The 15,712-nt window shown below is 50.8% G+C and overlaps 1 protein-coding gene across 1 annotated transcript; it reads left to right on the top strand.

The window, feature by feature from the left end:
* Positions 1-9,924: 9,924 nt before the first annotated feature.
* APLNR (apelin receptor) lies at positions 9,925-13,582 on the top strand. Its single transcript, XM_057725647.1, has one exon. The coding sequence runs from the start codon at positions 10,215-10,217 to the stop codon at positions 11,364-11,366; it is 1,152 nt and encodes a 383-aa protein (XP_057581630.1). The 5' UTR covers positions 9,925-10,214; the 3' UTR covers positions 11,367-13,582.
* Positions 13,583-15,712: the final 2,130 nt, after the last annotated feature.

Below are 15,712 nucleotides of genomic sequence, written 5' to 3'. Positions count from 1 at the left end.
AAATAGCCTTGCAGCTGCCACTGCTTTCTTGGACAACTGTTTCCTAATGAGACTGCCCATTCCAACGCCCATCAAAGATGCCTCCAGAATGAACATCTTAAACTTAGATCTGATCCTCTGGCTCAGAGCTGCCCCATAGGAATATATTAGGAACTACACCTGTACTTTTTTTTTTTTTATTGAAGTATAGTTGATTTTTTTATTATGACTTTTATTTGTGTCTCTCTACTTTTCATAGTTTCTACACTTTGCATCATGAACATTATTGCTTTCATAATTGAAAAAAAAGCGTATTTAAAAAAATTGGGAAGAATATTTGAAATATACATGGCAAGAGTTTTTATCCTTTACATATAGATGTTTTCATATGTCACCATGTAACATGTAAACATTCTAACATATAAGTGGACAAAGGACATTGAACCAGCTCATCACAAAAGAAATATAGATGCTAATGAACACGTGCACAGAAGTTCAACCTTCATCAAAGCATCATTAATCAAACAGACAAAAATTAATGATGAGATGCGAGTGTTTGCTATTAATTAGCAAATTAAATGATCGTATCCTACGTTAGCATGGGTGAAGTGGAATAAACACTCTCATATACTATTTTTTAAAAATATTTCTTTCTTTATTTGGCTGAATCAGGTCTTAGTTGCCACATGCGGGATCTTTGTGGTGCACAGGCTTCTCTCTAGTTGTGGCACGTGGGCTCCAGAGCGCGCAGGCTTAGTTGCCCCATAACATGTGGCATCTTAGTCCCCCGACCAGGGATCCAACCCGCGTCCCCTGCATTGGAAGGTGGATTCTTAACCACTGGACCACCAGGGATGTCCCCAGCGCTCTCATATATTATTGTTAGGAGTGTAAACTGATCTAAATTCCTGGAAGCAAATGTTCATTCTGTTAACACGGTGATATCACGCAAAAGAATTTTCCTCTGGGAAAAATCAGAGATATTCACAAAAAGTTCTGCACAAAATACATGTGTACTTTTAATTTTTCCAGTAGTCACATTAAAAAAGGAAAGGAGTAAGATTCATTTTAATATTATATTTTATTTACCCCAATATATCCAAAATATTATCATTTGATATGTAATCAATACAAAAACTTACTAATGCAGTGTCTTACGTTCTTTTCTTCGTACATTGAAACCCAGCCTGTATTTTACACCTGCAGCTCATCCCCATTTGCCCTGGCCACCTTTCAAGTGCTTGATAGCTATTCTGGTGAGTGGGTAATGTACTGGACAGGGCAGGTTCAGCTCTTCGGTGACACTTTAATGGCAACCAAATGGTGGTTGACACTCCCAGCTTTATCTAACTTTAGCTCCAAGATGTTTGAAGCTCTTTCTTTTGCATCTCTGCGTTTTTGCCCATGTCTTTGTGCCTCCGTGGCATTCCCTCCAAGTGGGGTACTTTACTCTTTTTTTTTATAAGAATTAAAAAAAATATTTACTTATTTATTTGATTGCTCTGGGTCTTAGTTGCGGCAGGTGGGTGTATATAGATGTGGCTCACCAGCTCCTTAGTTGTGGCGTGTGGGATCTAGTTCCCTGACTGGGGATCAAACCTGGGGCCTCCATCATTGGGAGCGTGGAGTCTTCTTTTTTTTTTTAAGGACTTCTATTGAGATATAATTGACATACAATAAACTGCATGTATTTAAAGTGTACAATTTGATATTTTTTCTTATTAGTAATGTATATATGGCAATCCCAATCTCCCAATTCATCCCACCCCCCTCCCCCCTCCCCTCCCTGCTTCCCCCCTTGGTGTCCATATGTTTGTTCTCTACATCTGTGTCTCTCTTTCTTTCTTGCAAACCAGTTGATCTGTACCATTTTTCTATATTCTGCATATATGCATTAATATACGATATTTGTTTTTTACTTTTTGACTTACTTCACTCTGTATGACAGTCTCTAGGTCCATCCATGTCTCTACAAATGTACCAATTTTGTTCCTTTTTATGGCTGAGTAATCTTCCATTATATATATGTACCACATCTTCTTTATCCATTCATCTATTAATGGACATTTAGGTTGCTTCCATGACCTGGCTATTGTAAGCAGTGCTGCAATGAACATTGGGGTGCATGTGTCTTTTTGAATTATGGCTTTCTATGGGTATATGACCAGTAGTGGGATTGCTGGGTCATATGGTAAGTCTATGTTTAGTTTTGCAAGGAACCTCCATACTGTTCTCCATAGGGGCTGTATCAATTTACATTCCCACCAACAGTGTGGGAGGGTTCCCTTTTCTCCAGGAGTGTGGAGTCTTAACCACTGTGCCACCAGGGAAGTCCCACTTTATCTCTATTCTCTTGTTGAGCCTCATACCAACCCCAAAAGGTAGATTCTATAATGACTCCCATTGTACAGATAGGAAAACTGAGGCTTGAAATGATTGGGCTGCCCACTCACGGTAACGTGACTGGTGAGTGGCCTCAATGTGCTTTGAACCACTCAGTTCTATTGAAGGTAACACTGTTGAATGAGCAGTGATGCCCCAAATTGGACTGGGAATGGGCTGCCAGGGGCAGAAGTGAGTGTCTGGTCAGCAGAGGTATTCAAGAGGCCCCTGAATGATGGCCCTTGCACTGGGGTGCATTTGAGGAGATTTCTGCACTGGTTTGGGGCAGGGTGGCAGGCTAATGATGCTCTTTGCGATTCTGAGAATCGAGGATGTCTTCCTATTTTCAGGAAGAATGGACTCCAGGCAGCCTGGATGGGCAGCGCTGTCTCCTGCTCTGGCCCCAGGGTGAAGGGCTTGACTTCCTCAGTCATCAGGGCCAGGCTGGCCTTCCCGAAACTCTGTCTTCCCTGTGCAGCCTCTGGGCTGATTGCGTTGCTCTTCTCCCCTGGAGGGTCCGGCCCCACATCCTCCCATTGTCAGCACTGATACAGTACCTCGTTAATTTAGACTCACTGTAAATATTTTTGGAAACACTGTGTTGCTCTCCTGAAGGCTGATAGGGCTGGGTGTGAGCAGGGGTCGGGTCCCGTCCTCCTCTTCCTGACGGCTTTCCGGCCTCTACTCTGTTTCCTGTCCTGCTGCCTCCTGCCCGCCCTCCTCTAGGCCTCACAAAGGTGCGTTTGCTCCAAGGAAGAAGGCTTCCTCTGGATGTGACCTTTAGGGATGCGAGGGGAAGGCAGAGTTGCATAGGGGACAGTGTGCTCTGTCTCGTGGGGACACGTAGAGGAATTCCCTTTCCCTCCTTGGGCCTCAGTATCCTCATCGGCAGAGTCAAGTGTGTGGAAGAGATTAGTAGCTGCAAGCTTTTCACCAGCAAAGACCGCTTTGCCTGCTTTCCTGTCCTCCCCCCAGTAATGAGTTATCACTTTGGAGGATTCTGTTTGTCTAGCCCACTCAGTTTACTAAATAATGATGAATTCATCTTCCCAGCTTTCATTCATCAAAGCACCCTGAGCAGTGTGGAGTCACCAGACTCACCACTTCAAGGTGTGAAATCCAGGCTCCACATGTAGAGAGGGCTATCTCCTTAAGCGGGAGGCAGGGAAGGTGCCGTTTCTAAATGGTTTTCTGAAATGCTGATGCTGGCCCCTGGCTACTTCCTCTCCCCCATGACTCTCCTCTTAGGCCCCTGACTCAGCTTGGGAATCATTGGCCTCAATGCATCTTAGGGAGTCTTTCCTTTTTTTTTTTTTTTTTAAAAGCTGTTTATTGGAATATAATTGCTTTACATTGCTGTGCCAGTTTTTTGCTGTACAACAAAGTGAATCATCTGTATGTGTACATATATCCCCATATCCCCTCCCTCCTGCGACTCCCTCTCACCCTCCCTATTCCATCCCTCTAAGTCATTGCCGTCATCATAGGGAGTCTTTGCTATTCTAAGTCTTGGGAGACTAGCTCTCCATCCAGGTGGTCTTAAAGAAAGCCCTACTTTTATAGGGCTTCTGGAGTTATAGGAATGCTGGTCCTTCCGGCTGCAGCCAAACGGTACCCGTGCATTTATTTAGAGTGGGTATCGGTGGGTGAAGGGGTGAGAGGGGTGGGTGAGGATAAGGAAAGGCTTCCAGACCCTTCTTACTCACAGTCTAACAAACAACCCCTTAGATGGGGCTTGGTGTGATGACAGGGCGGTGGATTCTGATCTGACCCTGCCCATCACTGACCTCTTCAATTTGCATCCTCCTTTTGACATTTTTAGCAGGAAATCCACTTCTCCAACCACCTCTGGGAGCCACTGCCACAATTCCCAGAGTCACAGAAAGCTACTCTGGCTGGTTCAATGTCCTCATGTACCAATAGGGAAACAGGCTCAGAGAGAGGAAGAGCTTTGTCTAGGGTCACACAGCAAGCTAGTCATTCAGGTTTCAGCTAGAACATCGGCGACCTCCCAAAAGGGCCCCACACGCCGATGGTCTACCCTGTTGAAAATCGTCCCCTTTCCATGTATTTTCTCTGTCATTATCCATAACTTTCTGAGTTCATTGCATTTACTGACTGCTCATTTATGTTGTCTCTTTCCCGCCTCTCGAATGTACGTACAGGGAATTAGGGGCATGATCTGAACTGTTCACACTGTAAGAGCTGCTCAATAAGCATTTGCTGAGTGAATGAATTCGTAATCAAGATAAAATTGGGACTCATGTGTCCTGGCTCCCAGGCCAGTGGGTTTTCCTGCATTTGCTGTCCGCAGAGCCCAGGAGATCCTGGGATTCTGGGGTCTGGCCTGGGAGTCTGAAGGAGCGCCAAATGGCCAGGGGGAGAAGGGGCTGCAGAGGGGGGTCTGCTTTAATGGTCAGAGGGCAGCTGGCCATGCGCTTTTGGTCAGATAAGCTGGGATGGGGAAGGGAGTGTGGCTGGAGGAAGGGGAGTGGGCTGGGCACCCCGCCTTCTTCCCTGCCCTGCCCTCCCCTTCTCCTCAAATGACACCCCCAGCTGTGAGGGAGGCAGCTGCTGCTGCCCCTTGGGAAGGGGAGAAAAGGGCCCTGTTGTCCTGGGTGAGCTCCGAAGCTGAAGCTGCGGAGTTCAAAGCAGATCCGTGAAGTGAGGGGGTCTGCAGCGGGCAGCTGGGGGAGGAGGTGAGAAGTCAGCAAGGGGCAGAGAAAGGCAAGCCTCCACTTTGATGTCTTGGACCCAGGCTTGGGGCCAAGTCTGGGCGAGGTTCGGCTTTTCCCCTCAACCCCAGCCCTTAGAGAGAGTTAATTACCCACCTTTCCTGTCCTGCGGACGAGGATGTTTACGCAGATCTCTGACCCCATCACATACTACATGTGTGGACGCTGCGCCCAGCGCACACGCGTACCCCGGGCACACACAGGTCCGTCGGCTCACAAGCAGCCCCACCCAAGCCCTGCACGCAAGTGTGCACAGCCACACACACAGCCCAGGCCTGGGGCCAGGCCAGTCTCTGCTTTCTGGGCCAGGGACAACCCTGGAGGTGGGGTGGGGGAGGGCTGTGTCAGCACTGACTCCAGAGGCCCCTGACCCCCAGCAGCCTGGGCACTCCTCAAAGGGCCCGCAGCAGGTCTGGGGCGCCGGTCTGCCAGGCTCCTCACAATACCCCGAAGAAATCACCCCGGAGAGAGAGAAGTTCCCCGGGAAACCCACTTGGCCTCTGCAGGGCTGGCCAACCCCGGGGGTACACTGGCCAAGGGTCTGGCCTTGCTGCTGGTTTGCCAGATGGCTCAGGGGAGATGATTCAGGCTCAGTTCACCAAAAAGGTGCCCTTGTTAGTGCAGTAGAGCAGCCCTGGGTGAAGACCCAGTCTTTGCTATCCTTTCCCCAAGTGCATTCCTTTGCTTCTAACTCAGCAGACATATACCGGCGCCAAGTTGAGAGGGGATGGAAATAAAAAGCAGATTCTGCCCAGGTGCTCTCTGTCTGGGGAGGGCTGACTTCTGAGCCCTGAGGGCACGTAAGGTCAGCCTTCAGCTGCTGCTCCTGTTGACTAAACTTTCATCTTCTGTGTTGGGTGACCAGGTGCCTTGGGTGCCAGGCTGGGGGAGGAGCAGGGTTGGTTGATTCTGCTCCATTCACGCTGCCATCGTGGGGGGCACCGAGGCCATCTGGTTCCAGCTGGTTCTTGGTTGGGGGCCAGATCTTATCAGCACTCCACCCCCTCTGGCCCCAATCAATGGCCCCCTCCCAGCCCTGGATCCCCATTCCCTCCCATTTCAGTGAGTCTGGTTCCTCTGGTGAGATTAACTGCTTCTCTGAGTCAGAGAGCCTGGAGGCCAGAGGATTAAAGAGATGGATCTGTCTCCTCTCCCACAGGGTCTCCAGGCTCCTGTCCGGCTCGGAATTCAAGTGGGAGCAACGAGGAACAGCTGGCGGACCTGGGGGACACTTTGAGCTCAATTACTCCCCTCCTTCTATGTTCCTAATTGCAAAGGGCACAAGTGCCCACATCTTCCTGGGAGAACCAGAGAAGCTCTGGGTTCACTGGGGGTCTTGAATTTGGCCTTTAGCTTGGAAGGTCTGGAGCAGTTATTTTTATTCATAACAGGGCCATCTCTTGATAGGTGACCTGACCTGAGCTGGTTCCTATAGAACCCTTAGGTCCCTTTTGATAGGTCAAGGTAATCACTGAAGAAGTCTACTGTGGCTGAAGGTTAACCATCTTCACCCAGGCTTGCTGTCAGGTTATAATGACAGCCATCATGCCACTCGCACAGTCCTCTGTTAGACAAACGTGCAGGAGCAAGCAGACCCCAAGCAATTCCTACCCTGTGTATTGTGAGATCAAGGAAGCCCGAGATCTCGGTCCTCTTGACTGCCCAGACCACCACGTTGTCACGATTGAAGGGGCTGGTCCTGTTAACTTTCTAGCCGGCATCAGACAACTGGGAATCCTCTTTGGGAATGGCTGGTCACAGGGCAGTTTCTAGATCAGGCTAAGGTGCACAGACTGTTGCCTGGCAGGGTTTTATACCCAAGAGTGGGGAGTATCTCGTACATATTTTAGTCAATCGATTTTTTATTTGTTTATTTTTTGGCTGCCTTGGGTCTTCGTTGCTTTTTCTCTAGTTGTGGCGAGTGGGGGCTACTCTTTGTTGCAGTGCCTGGGCTTCTCATTGCGGTGGCTTCTCTTGTTGTGGGGCATGGGCACTAGGTGTGGGCTCAGCAGTTGTAGCGCATGGGCTTCACTGCTCTTCCGCAGGTGGGCTCTTCCGGGACCAGGGATCAAACCTGTGTCCCCTGCGTTGGTAGGCGGATTCTTAACCACTGAGCCACCAGGGAAGTCCCAGTCAATCAATTTTTAATTTCACCCAAGAGAGCTTATTTCAAAGTAAACCACGGGTATCCTAGCACCGTCCTACCTTTTTATAATGTTCTACAGATGGCAAATCCCCCAATTTAAAAAGGGTTGGAGTTTTTGTTTGGGAATAGAGTGGCTTAGTTCATGGACTCAAGACAGCCTTGGCTCAAATTCTGATTTGACCTTGGCCAAATCATTTCATGTACCTGTACCTCAGTTTCCTACTGTAAACTGAGATGGATGAGGGCTTCTACTCTCTAAAGTGGCTCTGCTGATTAAAAGATACTCCAATAAAAAGCTTAAAAAAAATCCAAAGCGATGGAGAAAAAAAAAGAGATCATGAAGACATATAAAATAGAAAATGTTTAGCAGAATGTCTAGCACATAGTAAGTGCTTAATAGTTAGCGGTCATGAGAAACACCAACGTGTTTGCATCCGTACGTCGCCTTTAAGGGAAGGTCATCCAAGATCCCCAGGACCTCCCTTATCTTTCTCTCCCTCTCCTTTCTTGCACCTCCCCATGGCACTCTGAGGCTTTAGCTGTGCTTGTTTTCCTTTCCCTGTCCTTTCATTTTATGTTTCTTCCTCCCAGCCTATCCTTCCTGTTTTTCCGCCTCCTTCTATTTTGGGTAAGCTCCTGTTCAAAGAGCACCACCTGGGGGCCTGGGCCCATGTTTTACTTGTCCCGCCTCATCATTGTAAAAAATGGAATTAATTCCCCCAATTTACAAATCTGGAAATTTCTCATAAAATAGAGAATGTGGGGCTTCCTAGGTGGCGTAGTGGTTGAGAATCCGCCTGCCAATGCAGGGGACACGGGTATGATCCCTGCTCCAGGAAGATCCCACATGCCGCGGAGCAACTGAGCCCGTGCGCCGCAACTATTGAGCCTGCGCTTTAGAGCCCGTGAGCCACAACTACTGAGCCCATGTGCTGCAACTACTGAAGCCCATGCTCCTAGAGCCCGTGCTCCGCAACAAGAGAAGCCACAGCAATGAGCAGCCCGCGCACCACAACGAAGAGTAGCCCCCACTCACCGCAACTAAAGAAAGCCAGTGCACAGAAAAAAGACCCAACACAGCCAATAAAATAAATAAATAAATAAATAAATAAATTTAAAAACAAAACAAAACAAAAAATAAAATAGAGAATGTGAAATTATGTTGAAAGACCAGAAGGCATGGTTGTGCTAGGTTCCATATTTCTGCGTGGCAACCGGAGAGTGGAGCTCAGGAGTCCTCCTCGTGATAGAGTGTGCTTGCTCCTTTTGCCACAGTCTCTTCCCTACGTCTTGAACTGGTTGTTTTACCCCTAGACATTCTTAGCCTGGTCCTCGTGAGTATTTGAGTTTGGGGTCCCTGTTTTAAGACCTCTAGAGAAGAGTTTCTGGCCAACTCTTGCTTGAGATAACGGATTCTCATTTTGTCAGCCTTTTGCTTTGAGGGTGGCCAAGACTCATGTCTGGATTTTGGTCACCTTACTCTTGCCGAACTTTCGATGGCCTTCTCCACTCTCGGGGGTGCATATTTTTAATCTTATCTTGTGCGTCATTCCCTCCTTCCTGCCCAGAGGTCCTGGAGAGGTGAACAGACGGGGCAAAGTCAGTTTCTGTGGGATTGTGCCCATGGCACCTACTCAGCGGCTGCCCCCTTTTTCTGCCTCTTCCCTCCGCTATAACTTCCTGACCCCCACATGGTCTTATAGAAACTGCCTGGTCTGTGTAGGGCAGTAAGAACTTGAGGACTGAAATGTATCCATGTTCTCACTGCATAGTAATTCAAACATCCATTCTTTTATATACAGACGCCTCTTTTCTCACTCCCTAATTCATCTATCCACTTATTCATTCACTCAACAACCATTTAGTAACCACCTACTACATGACAGGGACTGGGTTAGGTGCTTAGAGAAGAAGAAAAGCAAACAGCAAAATCAAAACAAAATTTATCCTGTGAGCTTGGGCAAGACATTTACCTTGTTCAGCCTCAGGTTCCCCATAGATTTAATGGTTTGATTAGAGATCCTTTAGTCTGGGGTTTCTTTCTTCTGTGACTCTGTCCTTGACTGTCCAAAACTTCATGCAAACCGCAGTCTGCTAATACCATATGAATTCTAGAGAAATGCCTCTATAACTGGGTCTGTACACCAACAGCACCCCTATAGAGAGGGTCAAAGCTGAGCTGTAAAGGAGGATGATGTGAAGGGAAGGATAGAGTGAAGTCTGGTCTGAGTGGGGGCTGGGAGGCAGGAGGGGAGGGTGAAGGATGGACCACTGAGGGGCCAGACCGGCCTGCCAGGAGGTCATGCCAGATGCTCGGACCATCCTGCGAAATCTCACACCCACCTCGCCCCCTACCCTCCCAGCTCCAGCTCAGGCTGCATTTCAATCTGCATAATTTGCCCCATTTAGAGGGGCTGGGAGGGGGTGAGAACAGGAGGGTGCAGAGGACTGAGGAGGGGTTCTCCAAACACCGGAGGAGGAGGAGGAGGAAATCCGAGGGAGAGAGGCTTGGCAGGAGGAGGGCAGGCTGCAACACAGATAACATTCTGCCCAGCACGGCAGGGGTCAATTTGGTCCACTTGCCCAGTGACAAGAAGGAAAAAAAAAAAAGTGGGCTGTAACTTCAAGATCCGAAGACTCACAAGTGAGGGGCTGGTCTGGAGGTGGGAGGAGGGAGGGACAGCCAAGGAGGAGACAGAGACTCAGGAGGGCGCGAGGAAGTGTCTGAGCTGAGGCTGGGGCAGGGCAGGAGGGGGTGGAGGGAAGCCGGCAGGAGTGAGGCATCCTCCAGGGTCCTGAGGAGCCAGAGGCAGCTCCTCCTGCTGCTGGGAAGGGCTCTGGACACCTTCAGCCCTTCCCGCCTGCCCTTTGAGGCTCCAGCCAGCGGCTCAGGGCACTTGCTGAGCTGGTGACACAGCCACGGAGCTGCTACCCCCCGGGACCCCCTGCCCGACTTCCCTCCGTTCCCCAGCATGGAAGAAGGTGGTGATTTTGACAACTACTATGGGGTAGACAACCAGTCTGAGTGTGAGTACACGGACTGGAAGTCCTCCGGGGCCCTCATCCCTGCCATCTACATGCTGGTCTTCCTGCTGGGCACCACGGGCAATGGCCTGGTGCTCTGGACTGTGTTTCGGAGCAGCCGCGAGAAGAGGCGCTCTGCGGACATCTTCATCGCCAGCCTGGCTGTGGCCGACCTGACTTTCGTGGTGACCCTGCCGCTGTGGGCCACCTACACGTACCGGGACTACGACTGGCCGTTTGGTGCCTTCGCCTGCAAGCTCAGCAGCTATCTCATCTTCGTCAACATGTACGCCAGCGTCTTCTGCCTCACCGGCCTCAGCTTCGACCGCTACCTGGCCATCGTGAGGCCAGTGGCCAATGCCCGGCTGAGGCTGCGGGTCAGCGGGGCCGTGGCCACGGCGGTCCTGTGGGTGCTGGCCGCCCTCCTGGCCGTACCGGTCATGGTGTTCCGCTCCACCGGCACCATCCTCCACCTGGAGAACAGCACCAGGGTGCAGTGCTACATGGACTACTCCATGGTGGCCACCCCGAGCTCCGAGTGGGCCTGGGAGGTGGGCCTGGGGGTCTCGTCCACCGCCGTGGGCTTTGTGGTACCCTTCACCATCATGCTGACCTGCTATTTCTTCATCGCCCAGACGATCGCCGGCCACTTCCGCAAGGAGCGCATCGAGGGCCTGCGGAAGCGGCGCCGGCTGCTCAGCATCATCGTGGTCCTGGTGGTGACCTTCGCCCTGTGCTGGATGCCGTACCACCTGGTGAAGACGCTCTACATGCTGGGCAGCCTGCTGCACTGGCCCTGCGACTTCGACATCTTCCTCATGAACGTCTTCCCTTACTGCACCTGCATCAGCTACATCAACAGCTGCCTCAACCCCTTCCTCTACGCCTTCTTCGACCCCCGCTTCCGCCAGGCCTGCGCCTCTGTGCTCTGCTGGGGCCAGAGCAGGTGCGGGGGAGCCTCCCACAGCAGCAGCGGCGAGAAGTCGGCCAGCTACTCGTCGGGGCACAGCCAGGGACCCGGCGCCGGCAGCGGGAAGGGCGGAGAGCAGACGCAGGAGAAATCCATCCCCTACAGCCAAGAGACCCTCGTGGTTGACTAGGGCTGGAAGCCCGGGAGCCTGGTGTCCTCTGCCCCATCCCAGCCTTTGCCCTTGCTCTCTGCACCTTCTCTCTCGCACTTGACTCCTTTCCCCGTTCTCTGCCTCCGACTCATCTTGTCCTCCTCTCCCCTTTGTTCTTGTTCGGAGGTTTGTGGTTTAGTGGAAAGAGACTGAGCCCTGCAGACCCGTGCTTGGCCACTCAGTCTCTGTGAGACTGACCTTGCCCCCGTCTCTTAAACTCTCTGAGCCTCAGTTTCTCTGTGTGTGTAAAACGGAGAAACTAAAATGATGTGTGTCCTGGCTCCATAAAAGTTCATTTCCCTCCAGCCCTTTTCTTGGATCTCCAGCTTGTTTTTCACCCTCATTTCCTTTCAGTTTTCTCACCCCCTTCCTCCCTCTGTTCCCCACCCCCCCCTGCAATTTTTACGTAGAATCCTTGCCTTCTGACTCCCACACCTCCCCCAAAGCTTGTCCTCTTTGTTCCGTCCTTCCTTTCCCTTTTTACCTCCTTGTTCTGAACAGCTCCTAAGGGTTAAAAATCCTGAAGCTTGCAGACACTGCCCACAAGTTCTTTGTCCTGTTCCCTGAGAGCCCCGGCTAGGGAATGGGTCACGTGGAGGCGGGCTGGGCTGGGTAGCAGCAAAGTTACAGCTCAGCTCCCGTCTCTGCAGCTGGGAGCTCCAGTGCTTCCCTCCAAACTGGATCAGTTGGCTGTCATTTCAGGCACTGGCGGTACCTCCCTTCCTGAAGCCCCTCTGTGATTGCCAACTCGTTAAGCTTTCTGCAGATTTCCTTAGACCCTTTCATTCATCGTCTATTTCCTGTGGGGACTAGGGAGGCAGTGGGGTTGATGAAGCAGCAGGCTTCTTGGTTTCATGATAGGAATGGGGCGTTGGGAAGGGAAAAAGGAGAAAGAGGGGGAGTCTGCATTTAGTCTAAATGCTACTCGGGTTCCCTCCCCACATCCTCATCCCTGCATCCTCCTCCAGAGCCGTGAGCTGCAGGTCTCTCGCTGTCTCTTCACACCATCCCCACGTCGCCAGGATGTTTTTCTTGGGCACTGGTGTGACTGGGTGCCAAGGGTCTCAGTGGGGGTAGGGACGCTTGCTTTGTGTGTGTACATATGTGTAAACAAGGATGAGCATCACATGAAGAGCCGTGTGCCTGTGTTGCTTGTCACTTGGATGAGCACCCTGCTCTTTGCTGCATCTCTGCTCTTCACCCAATATCCTTGACGGAAGAAGGGACATACAGAGGCAATTTAGAATGAAGATGAGTCCACCCCCACTGGATTTGGGGGCTCTGACGGCTGGTCCGTGCTTTAAGAGAGAAGTCTGTGTTTGCGCCCAGTCTCCCTATAGGGAGATCCCCTCCCCAAAGCAGCCGATGCCCAAAGCTTGGGGAAGTCCTGTGTGCGAGTCCCTATGACTGCTGTCCCTAGTTCCATGATGGAAATGGGAGGCAGGTTAAGAGCTTCCCTTGACCCCTTTCCCACGCCTGCCAACCTTGCTTTGAATTTATAAGCATCTCCTTCATCAGTCTTTATTTTTCCAGGGTCAGTGGCCCTCTTCCTAAAGGGGGCATCTGCTTGCCATGGGGTGAAAAGTACTGGGTGGGTTTTTTCTCACCTCCCATCAGGATCAGACCGCTTGGCTTCTCCTGCTGGGCTGGGGGGCTGGGAATGAGGGCTGGAGCAGCCATGGCAGGGCTGACGGCATGACAGCCACACCAAGAGAGGCTCTGAGGGTGAAGATGCTGGTGGGGCTTTGTGCCCTTTGTGTTGAGGGCGGGGTGTGTATATTCCGGGTTTTGTTCTTGGAGGACTCTGGATGTGAAGGACAACTCACAAGCCATGGAGGCAGGAAGAGCCCAGCTTGATGTCAGTGCACATCTTGACGTTGGCTGGGATGGAGCCAGCTCTGGGAGCAGCGGGAGGGGGAGGAGGGAAGGGGCTTCTGGCAGCTTATTCTTCCCATCTCAGACCAGAATCTCCCACAGACTCACTTTCTCAGCCCAAGGCTGTCCCCAAAGCCTACAATCAAGGCTGGAGCAAGCTTCCAGAAGGGAAGAGAGTGCCCCTCTGTGGCCCCATCAGTGGTCCTGGACAGATGGTGGAAGAGGCTGCTGGCTGTCCCACTCACCCCTTCTTTGGAATGTCTGTGCTATTTTTTGACCTTGTTAGTCATTGTGGTTCATCAAATAAATCTTTTTTTGTGTGTGAGTAACTATTGTGTCTGAAAACTTTTCTCATGCTAGTGTCTTGAGATGAGGAAAGGACCCCCAGTTTGCAAATGTTACCGTGGGAGGTGGGGTGAGTAGGGTGAGGGGAGCGGTGGGGAGAAGGGGAGCCTAAAAGGAGTTGAGTGGGAAACTGGAGCGGAAGCTGGGGAGGCGGCGAGAAGATGGAGAAAATAGACACCAGAGGAGGGACAGGATGGGAGTGAGATCAGGGAAGACAGAGGAAACAGAGGGGCAGGGGGGCAGCTAAGCTTCCGTGCTCTGAAAAGCGGTGGAACCTGTGGGCACACGTGTTGGAGTCCAGAGCACAGGTCTGGGGGTGGAAATACCAACCTTTCTTCCCATGGAGGTAGACCTATCATTCATTCATTCTTTCATTCATTCAGTATCATGTAAGCATCCATTCAGGTTAGACCAGAAGCTCAAATGCCTGTCTTCCAATCAGAGTCAACCTGTGTGGTTTTGTAAATACCCTTTCCTGAGCCTCACCCCGGACCGTTGGAGTCAGGATCTTCTGGAATCACCCCAGGTGTTCACAATTACTAAAAGCTCCTCAGGTGATTTCTGGGGGTGGCCAGGTTTGGGGATGTGTCCATCCAGACAGATTCTGCCCACATTAATGGAGAGAGCCAGAGGAAACTGGGCTCTGGGTGGTCACTGATTTGGTAGAGGAAGGGGCTGAAGTGATGCCTGGGGGGAAACATTCAGTCCAGAGGTGGTCACCGTCTTCCACAAAGACCTCCGGGTACTAACAATGTTTGCAGGTAACCCCAAAGCAATCGCCATAGAAGAACAGAGTAACGTTTCACCAGCATTCTCTCACTGAATCCTTGCAGCCCCCTGAGAGCGGCATTTTCACCTCATTTTGCTGACAAGGGAGCGGAGGCTCCGAGAGGGTGGTCAAGTACCTTGATCAAGGTTACACAGAGAGTACATGGAAGAACCAGGCCCGGAACCAGCTGAGTCTGTCCACCTCCAAAGTCCATGTTCTTGACCATCATTTCCCCCAAAGTCCAAGTGAGGCAGTGCCCGGTGGTTGGGAAGGAAAGTGAGATCTCCTCTGTGAGGCGCCTGGCACACGTGCGGAGAGCCCTCAGTGAAGGGGGCTGGGGCTGGGAGGGGAGTGGTGGAAAATGCGTGAGAGAGAGAGAGAGGAAGAGAGAGAGAGAGACACAGAGAGAGAGACACACACACAGAGAGAGAGAGAGAGAGACAGAGATAGAGACAGAGAGACGGAGACAGAGAGAGAGCAGAGAGAGAGAGACAGAAAGAGAGAGACAGAGAGACACACACACAGAGAGACAGAGACAGAGACAGAGAGAGAGAGCAGAGAGAGACAGACAGAGAGAAAGAGATGGAGAGACATAGAGAAAGAGAGACAGATAGACAGAATGAGAGACAGAGAGACAGAGAGAGACAGCAAATGGGGAGAGAGACAGAAAATGAGGAGAGAGGCAGAGACAGCATAAAAAGACAGAGAGAGAGTGAGAAGAGAGAAATAGAGACAGGACGGCAAAAGAGAAACAGAGATAGAGAATGAAGAAAGAGAGTAGAGACAGAAACAGGGAGGAGGTAGGTGGGAAGAAGAAATTGGGAGGCCGGGAGGGAGCTGGAGGACGGGGTATCTGTGCTTGTTTTTCCTCTTCTGAAATACACTAGGGAAAACCTGCAGGAATTTACAACTGTAACAACAAGCTATTGGAGCTATTTTTTTTTTTTAAACAGATGCTGTAACAGAACCTCACCAACTCTCCAGGGAAATTTGAGGTAAGTTATCCAAAATCATAAGATTATAGAGCCCTTCATAATTTTGTTTGTTCACACACATTTCTTCATTTGTTCCCTCACTCATCTGTGTACCCTGCAATTCCTTATTTATTACGGATGTGCCAGGCTGGGCACAGGATCAAATGGGGAACAGGACGCCCAGTCGGGCGGTGGAGACAGACAGTTGGATGAGCGTTTATAATGCAGCATGGTCAGTTCTGAGAGAGGGACTGTACACAGTGTTCTGAGGGCCTACTGGAGACAATGAGTGAGTCCGGGCAGGGCGTCAAGGGGGGCTGGAGACCCGGGGCATGCCAGAAGCCTGCTCTCTGAAGGGTGGA

This window comes from Hippopotamus amphibius, chromosome 3 (assembly GCF_030028045.1).
Source record: "Hippopotamus amphibius kiboko isolate mHipAmp2 chromosome 3, mHipAmp2.hap2, whole genome shotgun sequence".
Taxonomy (NCBI): Eukaryota; Metazoa; Chordata; class Mammalia; order Artiodactyla; family Hippopotamidae; genus Hippopotamus; species Hippopotamus amphibius.
Note: the sequence above shows the minus strand (reverse complement) of the source record. Positions and strands in the feature narration are given on the sequence as shown.

Bases quoted from the DNA above. Each gene is read 5' to 3' on its own strand.
- APLNR (XM_057725647.1), top strand. From the start codon at position 10,215: ATGGAAGAAGGTGGTGATTTTGACAACTACTATGGGGTAGACAACCAG.